The sequence below is a fragment of the Oryctolagus cuniculus genome, chromosome 8, assembly GCF_964237555.1.
Source record: "Oryctolagus cuniculus chromosome 8, mOryCun1.1, whole genome shotgun sequence".
Lineage (NCBI taxonomy): Eukaryota > Metazoa > Chordata > Mammalia > Lagomorpha > Leporidae > Oryctolagus > Oryctolagus cuniculus.
The window spans coordinates 70,879,681-70,896,852 of NC_091439.1; the positions used below are offsets into that span (position 1 = coordinate 70,879,681).

At 35.8% G+C, this 17,172-nt stretch overlaps 1 protein-coding gene and 1 long non-coding RNA gene across 20 annotated transcripts in view; one reads left to right on the forward strand and one right to left on the reverse strand.

Annotated features, from left to right (window-relative positions):
* The window catches only part of PDLIM5 (PDZ and LIM domain 5), a 220,801-nt gene that overhangs the window by 83,504 nt on the left and 120,125 nt on the right, over positions 1-17,172 (reverse strand). For 6 of the 19 annotated variants that reach the window (XM_070047851.1, XM_051819551.2, XM_070047850.1 and 3 more), the window contains 5 exons: positions 16,169-16,211; positions 14,168-14,583; positions 4,397-4,414; positions 3,996-4,168; positions 3,564-3,600 (listed from right to left, as the gene is read on the reverse strand). In XM_070047851.1, coding sequence (XP_069903952.1) covers positions 3,564-3,600; positions 3,996-4,168; positions 4,397-4,414; positions 14,168-14,583; positions 16,169-16,211 — 687 coding nt within the window. Of the gene's footprint in view, positions 1-1,896; positions 3,031-3,563; positions 3,601-3,995; positions 4,169-4,396; positions 4,415-6,763; positions 6,779-10,560; positions 10,578-14,167; positions 14,584-16,168; positions 16,212-17,172 lie in introns of those variants that run through there. The other 13 variants (XM_070047856.1, XM_070047857.1, XM_070047858.1 and 10 more) reach the window with 6 other exon arrangements.
* On the forward strand, positions 4,164-11,631 carry LOC138843533 (uncharacterized). The gene is made up of 2 exons (XR_011378343.1): positions 4,164-7,264; positions 7,644-11,631. It is a non-coding gene; the product is annotated as an uncharacterized lncRNA (long non-coding RNA).

The following is a 17,172-nucleotide window of genomic DNA, read 5'->3' on the forward strand; positions in this document are numbered from 1 at the left end:
CACATTAAAAACAAGCTTGAGATAAAGAAAGTCTGCATGAGACAGACAAACAAAAACAAGTCATAAATTAGGTCACTAGGCTTACAACAATATTTTTCCAAGAAGCCTTTATAATTTTTGGCTGGCTTTTCAGCTAGGAATATAAGATGTCCCGAGAGATTTGTTGAGCTCCAGAATTGAACTTCCAACAGGGTCAAATGGAATGTCATCTGTGGTCCTGGCTGAACATTTATCCACATATTCAAGTATGGAGTATTAAATTTATCTAAGTCATATTTTTCAATAACATATGAAATGCTTTGTCTTTAAGCAAGATATCAAATTTTTATTTTCAAGTGCATCCATTTCAGGTTATAAAGTTCTAGCATGTTCTCTCATCTATATTAGAGAAAAATTATTTTATTGGTCTAAAACTCTTTCTAGTAGTTTTTCCAACCAACTATGCAGTTAATCTAGAAATCTGGTCTTAATGGAAAATATTATGTTTACCACACCATCTTATTGTTATTATATTTAATGTTGCTTTTAGACATCATCTGAGATCATGGAATGATAACTGAAAATTGGATATCCTGGTTTAAGAAAGTAGATTTTCTTGCAGAGGCCAGAGGCAGAGTTATAACTGGGAGGGATGTCTTGGCCATAAAAGCATAAGCTGGCAGAACCTACTGTATCTAATGAAAACTGATGGAATAAAACACATTTTAGACATCATGAAATGCAGTAGAAATGAGCATAGATAAATCCTAGAATTGTTTTTCTTTTTCATTACATTTTGCAGGCCAAATTTTAAATAGTAACCAATCATTAACTGAAACTAACGTCATTTTCTCCAAATTATCAGACAGTTGTGGGTAGTCCATTTTGATAGTGAAGTGAAAGACACCTGGGAAAATAAATATGAATCTTGGAATGCCAGCAGGATTCTTCAGGAAATCACCTTCACACAAAGAAAAATTCTATGCTGTGCCATAGTAGTCTACCTGATCTTACGTGTTACCTAGGGTGTCATATTAAATAAAACCCAGGCTGAGGTGGTCAGGGAGAGATCAAGATGGGCCTTTGCTGTGTTTTACACTCATATTTTAGTAACCTCACAAATTTAAAAAAAAAGTTTTCCAAGGCCAGCACTGTAGTGTAGCAGGTAAAGCCACTGCCTGCCATGCTGGCATCCCATATGGGTGCGGGTTCAAGTCCTGGTTGTTCCACTTCTGATCCAGCTCTCTGCTGTGGGCTGGGAAAGCAGTGGAAGATGCCCCAAGTCCTTGGGCTCTTGCACCTGCATGGGGGACCCAGAGGAAGCTCTTCGCTCCTGACTTCTTATCGGTACTGTTCTGGCCATTGCGGCCATCTTGGGGAGTGAACCAGCAGAGAGAAGACCTTTCTCTCTGCCTCTGCCTCTCTGTAACTCTGCCTTTCAAATAAATAAATAAATCTTGTAAAAAAAAATGTTTTCCAGGGGCAGCAGGCATTATGGTGCAGAGTTAAGTCACAACTTGGGACACTTGCTTCCCACATTGGAGTGCCTGGGATCCAATTCTATATCCATTTCAATGCAGTTTCCAGCTAATGCGCCTGGGAAGCAGCTGATGATGGCTCAAGTACCTGGATTCATGCCACCAACATGGGAGACCAGGATGGAGTTCCTGACTCCTGGCTTTGGCCTCACCCAGCCTTGGCTTTTGTGGGTATTTAGGGAGTGAACCACAGAGAGAAGATATCTCTCTCTCTTTCTCTCTGCCTTTCAAATAATATAAAATTTTATTTAAAAAATTAAAAATGTTTTCCAAATGAAATGTCACTAGAATTATTTATTTTGTATAAAGTGATACTACAGTAAGTCCTGGATGGCACCATTATTTTACTAGCCTTGAGGAACCAGAACAGGTACAAAGCTAAGTTAAAGATAACTTTATTACAACACTTTTTCAAACTCCAAAATGCATTTATTACTCAATTTAGATCTCATTTATAATACATTATATTACAAGGCAGAAAGCATTTCTGATCAGATATTTAGCTTCCATGTATTGCCCAAAACAGCTTCCTAGGAATAGCAGCAATGCACAATAGTTTACATCACCAAGAAAAATACTTCTTTGATGTCTCATAATCATTCATGTCGCAATTTACTTTACGTTCTTTTCCTCTGAGTTAAAAACAAAGCAAACTCATCTTTTCTATATTTTACTAGTTAACGCCTGGAAATTTTCTATACCCTAAATACAGCTACCAGCTTAGAAATTTGTTGGTAGAAAACAGCATTTCTGAATCTAACCAAATCAAAAAAAAAATTCTATATCCCCCACTGCAAAGAAGGGCAGAATTCTCTTCTTGCCTTCTTTTGGAGCCAAATCAGGGCCTTTTCTTCTTCATACAGCCATCCTGAATAGTATCTACTTAAAGAGACAGCTAAATCTACAAGGAACTATTCTCTAATAAAGTCTTCCATGTGTAATCTTGCCTCCTCACATCTGCTTACTCAAAATAATTTACAATCAACTTTGAGCATTACATAATAACAAACTTAAAAGTAATTTGGGGAAATGTAAGAACATAAAGGAAGTAGTTTCCAAATTATGCAAGGACAGTATTTGCTCATCCCCTTCTGATTCAAACAACCAACCAACCAAATTCAACATACAATAATAATTCCTTTTCCAGGGTTACTGCCCCAATAACAATGGAAACAGATGTAAATCCACTGAATATAGTCCCTTAATTTTTTCTTTAGTTTTACATTTGTGAGCTCCTGACTAGCACAAAACATGTTCATCTTTCTCATTTTCACAACAGTAGTAAGTGGTTAGAAAAGTATAGAAAAGGCTCTATTTTTCATAAAGCAAATTTAATACAGATTTTACTATGAAGTTGAAAAAAGAGAGAAAGTGAGTGAAAAGGTATGTGCTGGCTGTCTGGGGAACAAGACTCATAAATCACTGCACGTTAAGAGCACGTGCTGAAACTTCATGGTGCCAGTCACGCAATTTTGTGTATTTGGGACTAAAGACGTGAAGGGGTATCTTTTCCCTGTGGAAATAAAAAAAAGAGTGATAGAGCAGAATGAGAAAAAGAAACGAAAATTCTATACTAATTCCATCATGCAGAAAACATGCCTTAAAAAGCTGGATTTCATACAGCTCTTTTATTAAAATAGCAAGTATTTTAAAGATAGACAGTTTTTTAGAAATGCAGAAATTAATCTATAGAGCCTCCCTGGAAATATCAATTTTTATGCCCAAAATAAGGGGATGGTAAGATGCACATGAACTCATTCACAGAGGTATGTATTGTTAGCAGAACACACCAAAACACATTCTTTTGCCCACTTCATTTTCCAGTTCTAATGAAAATAAGCCATATACGGAAAACCCAGACAACATCTCTTAATTTGAAAATCTGTAAGTTGTACATTTAGGTCACACTAAAGGCACCAAGGTTAAAAGCTCAGCTTCTAGTTGCATACAAAAAGCTGTACCATTACACTTGAAAACTGAAAAACAAAAAATTGAGACCATTCATGAAAGGAAAACATCCAATTTAGAGAAAGATAGAAAACTTACTTTGCCTTCTTTGTATTATCAGCTTCAGATTCTTTCACTGAAATATATTAAGCAATATCTAGTGTTAGTTTGCTCCAATAATGAAACTAATTAAGCTGTACCAATCAATATCAAATCTTTAAGTTTCATTAAACTACTAAAAAAAATTCCATACCATGTTGTTATTGGCTACATACTATAGTCAGGACTGCTGCTGCTGCTACTACTACTACTACTACTACCACCACCAACACCACCATCACTATCATTAATTCTACCCTTTCCAATATAACTCTAGGGGATAGGTATCTTATGTATCAGACCTATATTACGCATCTTGTAATTTAAAAGCACACTGAATTAGGTTTGTTTTCAATAACTCTCAGTCAGTCGAAATGCTACTCTTTGTGGCAAAGAACATTCATTTGCTAGGATCCCCAGAAGTCCACTTACGGTGTTCAGTCCCAGTGATCTGGGCGAGGATGCGGAAGGAGCGGGACTGAGTTGTACCAGTTCTTGGGCGCCAGTCTTCAGTATCCTCAATCAATCTCTTCTTGCTGGCATCACTGTGAGTGGGTATGTGATAAAACTCTGTATTGCGCTCCACAATGTGTTTTCTTGGTGGACTGGAGATGAGAAAAAAAAAATCACATTAAAATGCTAAAATATTATCTACAGGATTATTTAAAAATTATATATTTAATTATCAATATAAATAGTTCTAAGTGAGCAGCCGGCTTTCTCAATATATTCAACATTAATTTAAAAATTTTCTATAGTAAGTTTTTAAAAATTAGTAGAAAAAAAGTGTTAATATAAAATAATACTAAGAATGTATTTAACAGAAAGATTACCGTTTAGGGGGGATTTTCCTTTTAATTGACAGAAGAAGGCAGCAGGAGAAAGATTTCCCAACATGAAGAAGAAGAAAGGAAAAGGATATGAAAAAAAAAAGAACTAGAAAATGGAAAATCCACAGCAGTCAAAATCAATTTGAAGTTGTTTGGGTAATTCATCATATGATATACAAATACAGATAGATACAAAAATACAACCACAATTAAATACTGATATGCTGCTAGAATGCACTGCCTTTCACAAAATTAAATGATTCTATCTTCCCTAGGCTAGGGAACCAAGAGAGGTTTAGTATTGGCTAAACCAGCAACTCCAAACATAATTTTGGGAAGAATCAGCAGTGTTATTTCCTTCAGTATTCTCATTCATATGTACATATTCCATATGTCCATATTCTTAATAAAGTTGTTGTATAAGATTGGCATACTGAAGAACAACTGTGTAATATTTATGAAAATAAAGCTATTTAAATCCAAAAGAGGATTTAAATATTGGGGCTATATGACTTTTCAGACGTGTGGTTTCACACAAGTCAATTTCACTGAGCCGCAGGTTTTTCATTTATTTGTAAAGCAAGAACACCACATAAAAAGTAGCATTGTTCTAATGATTAAATCAGATAATATATGTAGAGATTTGTAAACTGCAGATTCAAGAACTCTTGAGTGTGCTGAGAAGATTCGTTGTTCTATTAACAAAGCATAAATGTTGAGGATTTTACAGTGTATCTTATATAGCACTTCAAATTAAGATCTACTCAGCACAGTAAGTACTCCCTGCTTTTCCTCCCCTCAAAATAGGACAAATGCAAGTTTCTGCAGGCTATGAGATTAATTTCAAAAGAAAAAAAAAAGGAACATGAGTCTGGAATAACTGAATACTGTTCCAAATCTGAGTAGCAAGAATGCTTTCTAACGGTGGGCAGATGTGGGTGGCAAGATTTGCTAGGTTTAACTCACAGTTACAAAAGTCAGTTTTACCAGCATGTCATGTGACCACTGCCATTTTCACAGATACACTATCAAAACTTCCTAAGCACAGTGAGAACTTCAGAACAATACTGACTTTATAGTCAGACAAATACGGTTTCAAGTACTACCTCCTCCACTCAGTGTGTTTCAGGCAAGTCACTTAAATTTTCTAAGTTTCAGTTTTCTCTTTTGAGAAATGAGAATAGTGTCTTAAAAGTTGTTCTGAGGAATACACAATATATGTAAATAATGAATGTAGATAATATATGTAAAGTACTTTTGACAATCCTCAGTATGACCATAAAATGTTCTTTTGTGATTACTAGAAAAACAATTGTAATTCATGTTCTAAGACTGGGTCGTATGCGTATATAGACCAGAATCAATAATATTTATGTACAGCAGAGCAGATATGTTACAACATATGGTAATATTTTATGATTCTAGAAATGAAATATATAAAAGGCCTTTTCCTAATATTAAGCAAAATCACTTTTTCAAAATACCAAAAATTTTAAAAATTATGAAAAGGGATTGCTTTACAAACACATGGCTTTCAGCAAATATAAAACAGATAATTCTTTATCTTATGAAAGTAACTAAAAATTTATATTCAACTATTAAACTTCTAGTTTAAAATTCTCTATAAGTAGTCAGTGAGTATAGTTTACTCTCAAATGATCACAATTTCAACTATAATACCAGATTATTTTATCCCCTGTAAAATGTTCGGTCTATAAAAAAATAGAACAGTGTCAAGCTAAGGCACCAAGAGTAAAATAAAATAGTTAAAGCAGTATTTTTAGCCACAGCATGTTTATAAAAGTGTAGTGCATCTTAATAACTTCTGAATCATTTATCACAGCCTAATGCCCTATCCTAAGTAATATGAAGTTTCTAAACATTTACTTAATGCTTTCTAGTTATGAAACTCTAGGCTCTGATCACTCTGACTAAAGAAGAGAAAAATTGTAATGATTTTATTTTTTAAAACGTGTTTGGAACAGGGTGCAAACAACTCTCAAGAGGAAGCAATATAGACATTCAAAATTAGCAAGTTTATTTAAAGTTTAAAAAAAAAACCTAACTGAAGACAGACATGCAAACTGCATCACCAACTGAGTATACACTGTCCATAATACTTATATATCCTTGTGAAAGTTAGCTTGCTTTTCCATTACAAAGCATGGGCCCTCTAAACAGACCCATGGATCCAAATGAAGTCTCTGGCATGTAAAACATGTTTCTTACACTCCTTAACATTATTTAAGAATTCTTACAAAGAAAACATACTAAAAAAATTTTGGTGGTGGTGTTAAGTTGAAAGCAAGATGGAAAGTTACAGAGACAATAATGAAAATTACAAAATGAAACACTGGTTTAAGTACTTACATGGTACCAGGGTTACTGAAGGAGAAATAATACACACAAAAAAAGATGTGAGAGTAGAGAAAACAATGAAGTTCCCAGGATGATTAAAAATAGACACAGATGAGGCAAAAAAGAAAAAGTGAAACAGCAAAAATTAAAAAAAATGAATTGAAGTAAAGATGCTTTACAAACACCATGCTTCAAAGTAACTATGTAAACAGACAAACAAAATTTACAGATGTTAGTCAATATTCTGTTATACTGTTATTAGGACAACATTTTTTTCCACAAAAACACCAGAAACTATTTTACATGTTAATGGTAGTTCAAAACTCATTATGGAATTATGGAATACTAAAAAAAAGCTACTATCTCTTAAAAAAAAAAAGGCCTAGGTATCTATAAAATTCATTGTAACACAGATTCAAATTCTTATGTTCCAAACAGAAGGCAGAGAATGAAATAATTATATGTAAAATGTAGAAACAGATCACTTCAGAGTCACTTAAAATCAGAACAGAGGCCGGCGCCGCGGCTCACTAGGCTAATCCTCCGCCTAGCGGCGCCGGCACACCGGGTTCTAGTCCCGGTCGGGGCGCCGGATTCTGTCCCGGTTGCCCCTCTTCCAGGCCAGCCCTCTGCTGTGGCCAGGGAGTGCAGTGGAGGACGGCCCAGGTGCTTGGGCCCTGCACCCCATGGGAGACCAGGAAAAGCACCTGGCTCCTGGCTCCTGCCATCGGATCAGCGCGGTGCGCCGGCCGCAGCGCGCCGGCCGCGGCGGCCATTGGAGGGTGAACCAACGGCAAAAAGGAAGACCTTTCTCTCTCTCTCTCTCTCTCTCACTGTCCACTCTGCCTGTCAAAAAAATAAAAAAAATTAAAAAAAAAAAATCAGAACAGAGTTAAGAAAATCTTTCAGTCTCACGTAACAAAAGTATACACTAGCAGCAAGTGCCATCTCCTCACAGAAGCTATCCGATCATTTAAGGGAATGACAAAAAAAAATTATTTAATTATCTACTTTAAAAGTGTTGGGCGTGGGAGGCGGTGCAGAGAATGAAGGAAACAGATTCTCTATCCACTGGTTCACTCCCTAGATGCCACAGCGGCCAGGTCAAACCAAAGCCAAGAACCAGGAACTCCAACCGGACCAAACTCAATTGCTGGAAGCTGGGTGGGAAACACAATAGCCATGACTCAAACCAAGCACTCATTCATGGGGTGTTCGTATGTCACAAGCAGTGGCTTAACCTGCTATGCCCCAATACCTGTCCCAACTTTGTTTCAAAAACGTAGTGACTACGATGAAAAAAAAAAAAAAAAAGGTAGGAAGCATAGTGGATTATAAAAAATTTGCTATCATTCCATTTTCAAATATTCCCTTGTCCCTCATTACCAACACCCTCATTAATAAGCAAGTCCTAGTCACTTTGAAACTAATTTTCAGAAACTTTATAGCTATGTATTTATCAGCAACATAACTGGTGCCCAGAAAATTAAATATGATGATACAGTAAAGGAACTAGGTGAGTAAGAGTTGGGGAGGGACAGTTTCTAAACATAATTCTCCTACATAGCCTGAAGTGCAGAATCACTGAGAACAAATACATTTGTGTTACATTATGGAGGGAAGACTAAAATAAAGACTCTAGTTTCTCAAGGAAGACATCATAATGTTCTTCAATTATGCAAAGAAGTTTCATTAAAGTAATAATCCATTATAAAAACAGTGAGAAAGACTGCTTGACAGCTCTGATGCTATGATGGGTCAGTGTTGCTCTACTTCCACATGTCAGTTAGTTTCATAAACTCAACAAAAGACTGAGTTTCAATGAAAGAAGGTAGAATGCAAGAATAACTAACTGTGCTTTCCCTGTCCTAGTAACAGTGAAAAGCATTTTCTCCTCTGTCTTGTTATCTTAAGTAGCAGGAAAATTGTTTCTGCAAAATAATCTCTCCTGAATAGATTAGAAATTTAGGGGTATATTTAAATATTCTGAAATTCAGAAAAAAAGTTATGTCAATATGGAGTTTGGAGAAAAAATATTCTCTGGTGGAAGATGGATTGATTTCAACCAAAAGATGACAATTTGAATAAATCAAAACATATTTTCATACATTTTAGGAAATGTGACCCAATGGAAAAGCCCACATAGATGGCATTGGCAAATGTGCTATTGGGGACAGCCAAATAACCTGGCCTGGCCCTGCTGCCATCTTCTCCTATGACTTGGGCAAGCTTTAATCTCAAGAAGCCTCATTTTTCTCAATAGTGAAATTGGTTACAATTTCTCTGTCTTAGAGTTCTGAAAAGGGCATACAGTGAACATATTTGAAGGCACTTGAGAAATTACAAACACAAATTTGTTTCTGGGATAGAACCTCCAAGTTTAAAAAAAGAATATTATTAAACCCAACAGAATAGATACACATCAGTTTAATCACATAGCCTCAATTCAGCTTTGGAATCATTAAACACACATAAAAATTTAAAATAACAAAAATAAGCTCAAGTCTCCAGCAGGTGATACACAGGAAAGAACACCAAAATTTGGCTTCAAAAGACCTAGGCTCAAACTGTGGCCCTGTAATTTATAAGATATATGACTTGAGAAAATGATGTATTCTCTAAACATCTGAAGTTAAATGAGAATTAAATCATAAAGTTCATTCAGAAACATTCAACATAATACATAGTAACACCTAATAATGGATCTGAAGCCTAATTAAAAAAAAAAATCCAACTTAAATGCTTCCTTTTTTTCCTAGTTCTGTTTTCTCCCTTTATGAATGAAATTGTTTGTGACACTACAATCTAGTAACTACCCAAAATTTTCATGTGTAAAAAGTCAGCTTTAGATAGATAAACAATAAATCAAGGTTTGGAGATGCTTAACCAATATACCGGAGTATAATATTCCTAAGTATATAAAACATGAACCTCTTCAGAGTGACCATACCAACAGGAATGAAATTATTCTCAAAATTGGAAGTCAATTTTCTTGGGTATGTCCCAAAACAGGTATTCTGGATTTCTAATTCTATTCGATAGTGTGATAATAAAGACATTTTAGCACATGCTCAGAATGAGAACTTAATATAAGATTATTTTAAGTTCTATTCCATGCGATTGTTATGTATTTTTAAGGCCAATAATCATGAGTCACTTTAGTATCAACATCAACAGAACACAAAAGCCAAGGTTTTAAAGTTAAACCATAGTGGTTCTCAATGTCCATGCCAATTAACTGTCACATTTAACAAGCTGGTAAATGATCTCTCATAACAAATTTTAAAGGTGTATGAACTTTTTGTCATCCACAGATACAACTCCATATATAGAAGTGTATACCTGCCAACAATGATTGAATTAAAAATCTAGAAAAACCACGGATTCTAGAGGCATTCTCTAACAGACACTGGTTTCTGATATTAATTCAGAAATCAAGTCAGTTTTACATAGGCGTTCATTAGCGTACAAGTGTTCATGCTTTCTCTTCTGTCTTTATCTTTGTCTTCTAACAGTCTTGATCAATATAAACTACATTTCCTCAAGCACTGCCTTTTTAAAACCATTACACGGCAAACTCCACATATATTTTACAAAGTAAGTTAAACACTGCTTTTTATTACTGTAAAACAAGTCACCACAACACAGCAATGCAAACCAAACTTATCGAAAACACTGTATGTGGTTATTCTAAATTATAGCACTTTGGCAAAATTTAATTTAATTTTGCAAAACTTGGGCATTCATGCTGTTTACTCATACAAGTATATAAATCACCATATCTCCTCTCCAGTAATGTGGATACTAACTTTGTCACTTGTGTCTTCTGTAAAGAGAAAAGCATTTGAAAATATTACTACCACATTGTTACTTTTTGTATCTTCCAAGGTGAAGTTCTTCAATATGCCATGTAGGAACTGTTAGAAGAAATTGCAGTCCATTGAAATTGAAATTAATATAAGGCACAAAAATTACCTACCTCTTGAGAACAGTGGCACATTATAATGCAAGGACACATGGAAACAGAAATGTAAATCACTTAAACTACTAGTATCCCTTCTGGTTTTCAATATAAAATCCCATTTTGTTCTTAATAAAAAGTGTAGTAAAGAATAAAGCACACAAATGCCAGTAATTTATACATGTAGAAGAAAGATTTAAAATTTAGAAAAGTGTCTTAATTATTATTACTTATAAGAAAGAACAGGAAAGTTTATGTGGTATTAAGGCATATTCTAAAAATATCAACATAATCTCCAGATTCCATATCATTAGGATAAACAGCCAATTATTTCTTAGAATGATGCTTAAGTAATAAATTCTTATTTGTGTCTTACGTTTATTAGTCCTACAAAAATGTGAGTGAGATGTCTGTCAAATTAAAAATTAGTAGCCAATCTGAATCACTTAAAGACTGACAGTCCTCCTGTGCTTTGAGGAAAAAGACATCTATGCATTTTACTTTATATCCCTCTGAACTCTGAAATTTTTAGTCACTGATACTGTTTTTAAAATAAAAAGTAATAAAAAAAAACTCCCAACTTTAAAAGTTTTGTTTTTGCAACTTTATAAAATCTGGGAAATAGGGCCGGCGCCGCGGCTCACTAGGCTAATCCTCCACCTAGCGGCGCCGGCACACCAGGTTCTAGTCCCGGTCAGGGCGCCGGATTCTGTCCTGGTTGCCCCTCTTCCAGGCCAGCTCTCTGCTGTGGCCCGGGAGTGCAGTGGAGGATGGCCCAGGTGCTTGGGCCCTGCACCCCATGGGAGACCAGGAAAAGCACCTGGCTCCTGGCTCCTGCCATCGGATCAGCGCGGTGCGCTGGCCGCAGCGCGCCGGCCGCGGCGGCCATTGGAGAGTGAACCAACGGCAAAGGAAGACCTTTCTCTCTGTCTCTCTTTCTCACTGTCCACTCTGCCTGTGTGTAAAAAAAAAAAAAATCTGGGAAATAGAAGAGTTAAAAAGTTTGACACTGATAGAAAAACAGTTTGACATCTTATACAAAAAAAAGTGTTCATCAAAATCATAAAACATCTGCTCTTTAACATGACAAATTGATGACAAGTGACATGTGTGATTGTCAATTTCTGTAACATAACAACAGTGAGAAAAGGGGTACCACAAATTTGTCTCAGAATTTCACATATGCCATACTTTTGTTATCAGAATAATCAAGTTTTTGTTGTTGTAACATCTGGACAATATCAGGCTATTTTCAAATATATCCAGTTTATAAACTCAAAGCAGTAACATGCTTGTTAATTATGCTAAACTTGTAACAATCCCTTTTTACACTGTGCTGAACGCCAGGTATGTGCTTAGTAAACACTTTATGGTTGATTAAAAAGCCCCCATAAAGGCTCTGAATTTCAGCACTATGTAGTTTGCCTGAAAATAATTAGCTTCAAAGAAGTTTAATTGGCTGGCACCGTGGCTCAATAGGCTAATCCTCTGCCTTGCAGCACCGGCACACCGGGTTCTAGTCCCGGTCGGGGCGCCAGATTCTGTCCCGGTTGCCCCTCTTCCAGGCCAGCTCTCTGCTGTGGCCCGGGAGTGCAGTGGAGGATGGCCCAAGTGCTTGGGCCCTGCACCCCATGGGAGACCAGGAGAAGCACCTGGCTCCTGGCTTCAGATCAGCGCGATACGCAGGCCACAGGGCGCTGGCCACGGCAGCCGTTGGAGGAAGAACCAACGGCAAAAGGAAGACCTTTCTCTCTGTCTCTCTCTCACTGTCCACTCTGCCTGTCAAAAAAAAAAAAAAAAAAAAAAAAAAAAAAAAAAAAAAAAAAAAAAGAAGTTTAATCACCAAAGTCGTGCATAAAAGAAATTTAAACTTATTTTAAATCCATTACTTCTCCATTGTCTCAATTGCTTTTACTTCTCCAATTTTCCATTAATAAGACTTACAAATTTCAAGAAGCAGGGGAAAAATTTAGTGAAGACACTGATTTCCTTGCATGGGCTTTTTTCCTAATGAACCTGGAATTTAATAAACACAGTGAACTTCTGTTTGTGTCTGACAAGCAGCACACAGCATTCTTCCTTTTCAGGATACCTAGACTTCAGTTACTGGAAAGTCCATTGTCTTAAAATAGACACACTGAAAAGTGACAGTCAAACACACCTCAACACTACACACCATTTCTCTTCCTCATGTGAAAGAAAAAATAACATTCTTTTTAGGACATGAGCTTTCTTAAATATATACGTCAGACTTTAAGAAGCCAGAGCATGGCAAAGCCATCTGCACATCCAGGAGTTTCTCTGCCAGAGCTCCTGCACACTCACTCTCCCTCAGGAGCCTGGAACCCTGCCACCCTCTCCTTCAAAGCCTCAACGTTGCCATGGCAGCAGTGCTACAGAAAGCATAGCCTCTTCATTACAAGAATTAACATTCAGAAGGGATTATATCTCATAGAAAGGCCCTATCCACACAATTATTTTAATTATATATTTTCCTGGGAACTGGCATTGGTTAGAAACGATCACACATGCAGATTATTTCCCTTTGTTTTCCTCTTAAAGCACATTTTTGTCACAACAAATTTGACCAGAATGATTTTACATAAATAATTTGCCTTAAAGTATCACTAAATTCCAATAGGAATAAAATGACCACCTATATTTATGAAGGTTGTGGAAAAAGTACCTACCAGTGGTTCAAATAAGTTAACAACTTCAATTATTTTTTTAAATACAGCCACAAAATGGGAAAAATTTTTAAAAAGAATAGATTTTCAAAAACTTCTGTTAATATTATATATTTAGGGTGACTGGTTTAAATTCTTTCAACTCAGGAAAAAAAAAAAAACACTTTACAATGCTTTCTGATGCTTTCTAAACATCCTTTCCTGCTGTTGGTTGTTTCATTACTGCCTACTTTTAAAGAATTTATTCCAGCTTAAGCTTTTGTGAAACACATATAAGCAATCTACACAAGCCAAAAGTGGACTTGTTTTCTGTTTTCTTGACTGCTTGGTAGAAAAAAATGTTTCTTACAAACTGCTCATTTGCACTCTTCTTAGGGTGACATACATAATTTGACAACTGTAATCACTGTTTAAACTTTTGGTAGCCAATAAACAGATGGAAAAATTGAGGAAGAAAGGCTCAAGAGGTGCCTTGCATTGTAAGTGCCAGCTGCTCAGTGCTGAACCAGGACTTAGAGGGAAAAGGTTACAGGCTTTGTTACATGGTTCACAACATGTCAAAAGGCATAATTAGGTTTTGATTAACCTGTAACTGCTTTTCAGAAAGCGCTGTAGGTATATAATATAAAGGTCAGATGTTAATTAAGCAAATAAAATTTCACCTTCCTTCAAAGACCAACTGATTTGAGGGGATATACGTTAGGTGTTTCCTGGAAATTACCTGAAAGAAGAGTTTTGTAAAAGCAGAAAGCACCCTTGGCCACCTACCCATTTTGCTGTTTACTGTCACCCTGGGATCCTCTTCTCTGTCCCTCTGCTAGCTCCTGAGCAGTCTCGGAACACACGCTGGTGACTGTGGGCTGCCGTGGGACATTTACTGCAGTTTTACCAGTGCTCAGTGCCGAGGAACACTGGTCAGCACTAAGATTGGCATTAACATGCAATCCAGATGCAGCGAATGGGGGAGGAGTGACAGCAGCCACAGGCGGAGGGCAAGCATGTGATGAAGTGGCTGCATGGGCTGGGGTGAAGGCAGACGATGGTGATGGGATGGATGTGACTTTTGGTGAAGACACAGAACCAAAGGGTCGTGGTGCCTTATTGTAGGCCATGTTGGTTGTGGAAGTGACTTTGGACACAGCAGATGTAATAGGCACAGGTTTAACTACTTCTTTAGGTTCTCCCTATGTAAAATAAAAATAAACATACACAAAAACACACCAAATACATGCAAAATATATTCACTGAAAAGAACACACAGTTGATTTTTAAAAAGAAGCACAATCATGTTAGCAGCTCAAATGTCACATTTCTATATAAAAATAATGAGTTGATATAGCATAACATGCATGCTAACCAGTCCCAACATGCAAAACACAGACACATACACTAAGTACACATTTTTCAATTAAACTGAAATGAGTTTCAAAACATTAAAGAAAACTATAAAAAATCCTAAAGGGTATCATAAATGTCAATTTAGACATATTCCAAAGGAAAAATTTTAAATACCGCACAATCAACAAAACATTGCTAATTAAAATGTTTTAAAATATCTACAGCCTCAATTATAATTTCATCTTTTCCAAACATTTAAATTTTTCATCAGAGTGCAATTACTTGACTAATGCAGCAGTAAGAGCACATTTTAAACTCTTCAATTAAAAAAAAACACACACACACACAGAAAATAAGAAAATTTTTATCTAACTCGGAAATGTGGACATTCTAATTAATTATCTTAAATCAAGACTTTGGGGGCAAAAAAAACTTCAAAAAGCAAGTAACCCAAACAAACTCAATGTTTTCTCCTATAACCTTCTTCTAGTTTTCTCTCAGAATGTTTTAAGATATGACTCAGTGATAAAAATTCTTCCCCTGTTCCAATATTAATAGTTATATGAGGGGAAAAAAAAACTTAGACAGTTCCTCATTGCCAATAGTGAAATAAAAAATATCTAATAAAATGATCATCAATTCTTCCTACAATTAGAATAATTTGTTTGTAAATCTTTATCCCAAAGCATAAAGATTAAAAAAAATCAGATCAAGCATCTACAACATTGAAGAATAAACCCCTACTCACCTCATCATCCCAAAAGAAAAACAAAATTTTTAGAAAGCATATAATGGTGACTTTATTATATTTTTAATTTTAAGAAAATAGGAAATGCAAACTAATGTCACATAAATAAGAAAGCTAATTTTGAAAAAATAAGTAGCTTAATATGTAAGCAAATCAATGTAATGAGCCAATCAATGAAAAAGGCCAAATAAAATTAGAAAGAAAACCTCAAAAAGCATAAACCAGATATATATGAATAAAGTTTGGAAGAATTTGAGGCTTTATATGAAAGAAAAGGAATACTGCCAAAACCTAATCCAAGAATACTGTGAAATGTATTTCTTGGATGAAATGTTAGTAAAGATACTTTGATACTCATTTTCAGTAACTACTATTCATTACAGAAAATGTGAATAAACACAGGCAAATTAAAAATGAAAAAAATGATGAAATTTGACATGAAGTATTGATCATACATGGATCAGAAATAATGTTTTATCACATATGTATAATTACAAATGGCCAATTATGTAGGTGTTGATTTCTATTTTCTTATCCATCATTTAAACAAAAGATGAAGAAGGAAAATTGTATTCAAACTATAAGTTCCGTGTTAGTATCGCCTAACTCAGAAATGGAAACTACAGTGTCTTAGGAGGGACACAACCACGTGGCACCCTAGTAATGCTAGATTAGAAATGTACCTTTTGAACAGGAACTGGCTCAGGCTTGACTGTGGCAGATGCTCTAGAGGAAAAAAGAAAAAAAAATCATGAATTTTTGTGAACTTCTTATTAATGGAAGTTTTATTCTTAAATACCTTACATATGAAATCATTAGAATTAGTAGTCCCATAATTCATAGTTTTGACTATTCACAATCTTCTTAATTCACAGAAGTCAAAGGCTGCAACTCAGTTGAGGAAAGACAAACAAAAATTCTGTTTGCTAATGCACCCGTGCTTACTCTTTAAATTCAGACTATTCCCACCTTAAAAGGAAAGTGTAATGAAGTTGTTTCTGGTGTTTGAGCGGTTCCCCAACAATGTAATCTGAATCTCTAGATCCAATAGCACCTGCCCTTCCCATGACTGGGTCTCTCTGTGAAGACACTATACTGAATACATTCTGGTTGAATGAGTAACTGAATGAGTCTTTATGTCCATAAGTACTTATGCAAGTTAATCTATCTCTATGGTAAAGATAAATTATAAATTCTTCCTCATTTTAGAGTGTAATTTCAGTAAAGGCAATGACCATGTGCCAGTAGAGTGTATGGCATTTAAAAGATCATCAGTAATGGGTTGTAAGGGAAAGAATAGGAAAGAAGGAAAAAAAAATCTGTGTATACAATTCGACTGTTTCCTTCAAGTGGCTAAAATTAAGGGAAAGAAATATATTACCAATATATTACCATCCTTCAAATTCTCCAAACCTTTTGTTATATGACTTTTCTTTTAAAACTAGTATTTTCTTTTTTTTTATTTTTTATTTTTTGACAGGCAGAGTGGACAGTGAGAGAGAGAGACAGAGAGAAAGGTCTTCCTTTTGCCGTTGGTTCACCCTCCAATGGCTGCCACGGCTGGCGCGCTGCGGCCGGCGCACTGCGCTGATCCGAAGGCAGGAGCCAGGTGCTTCTCCTGGTCTCCCATGGGGTGCAGGGCCCAAGCACCTGGGCCATCCTCCACTGCACTCCCTGGCCACAGCAG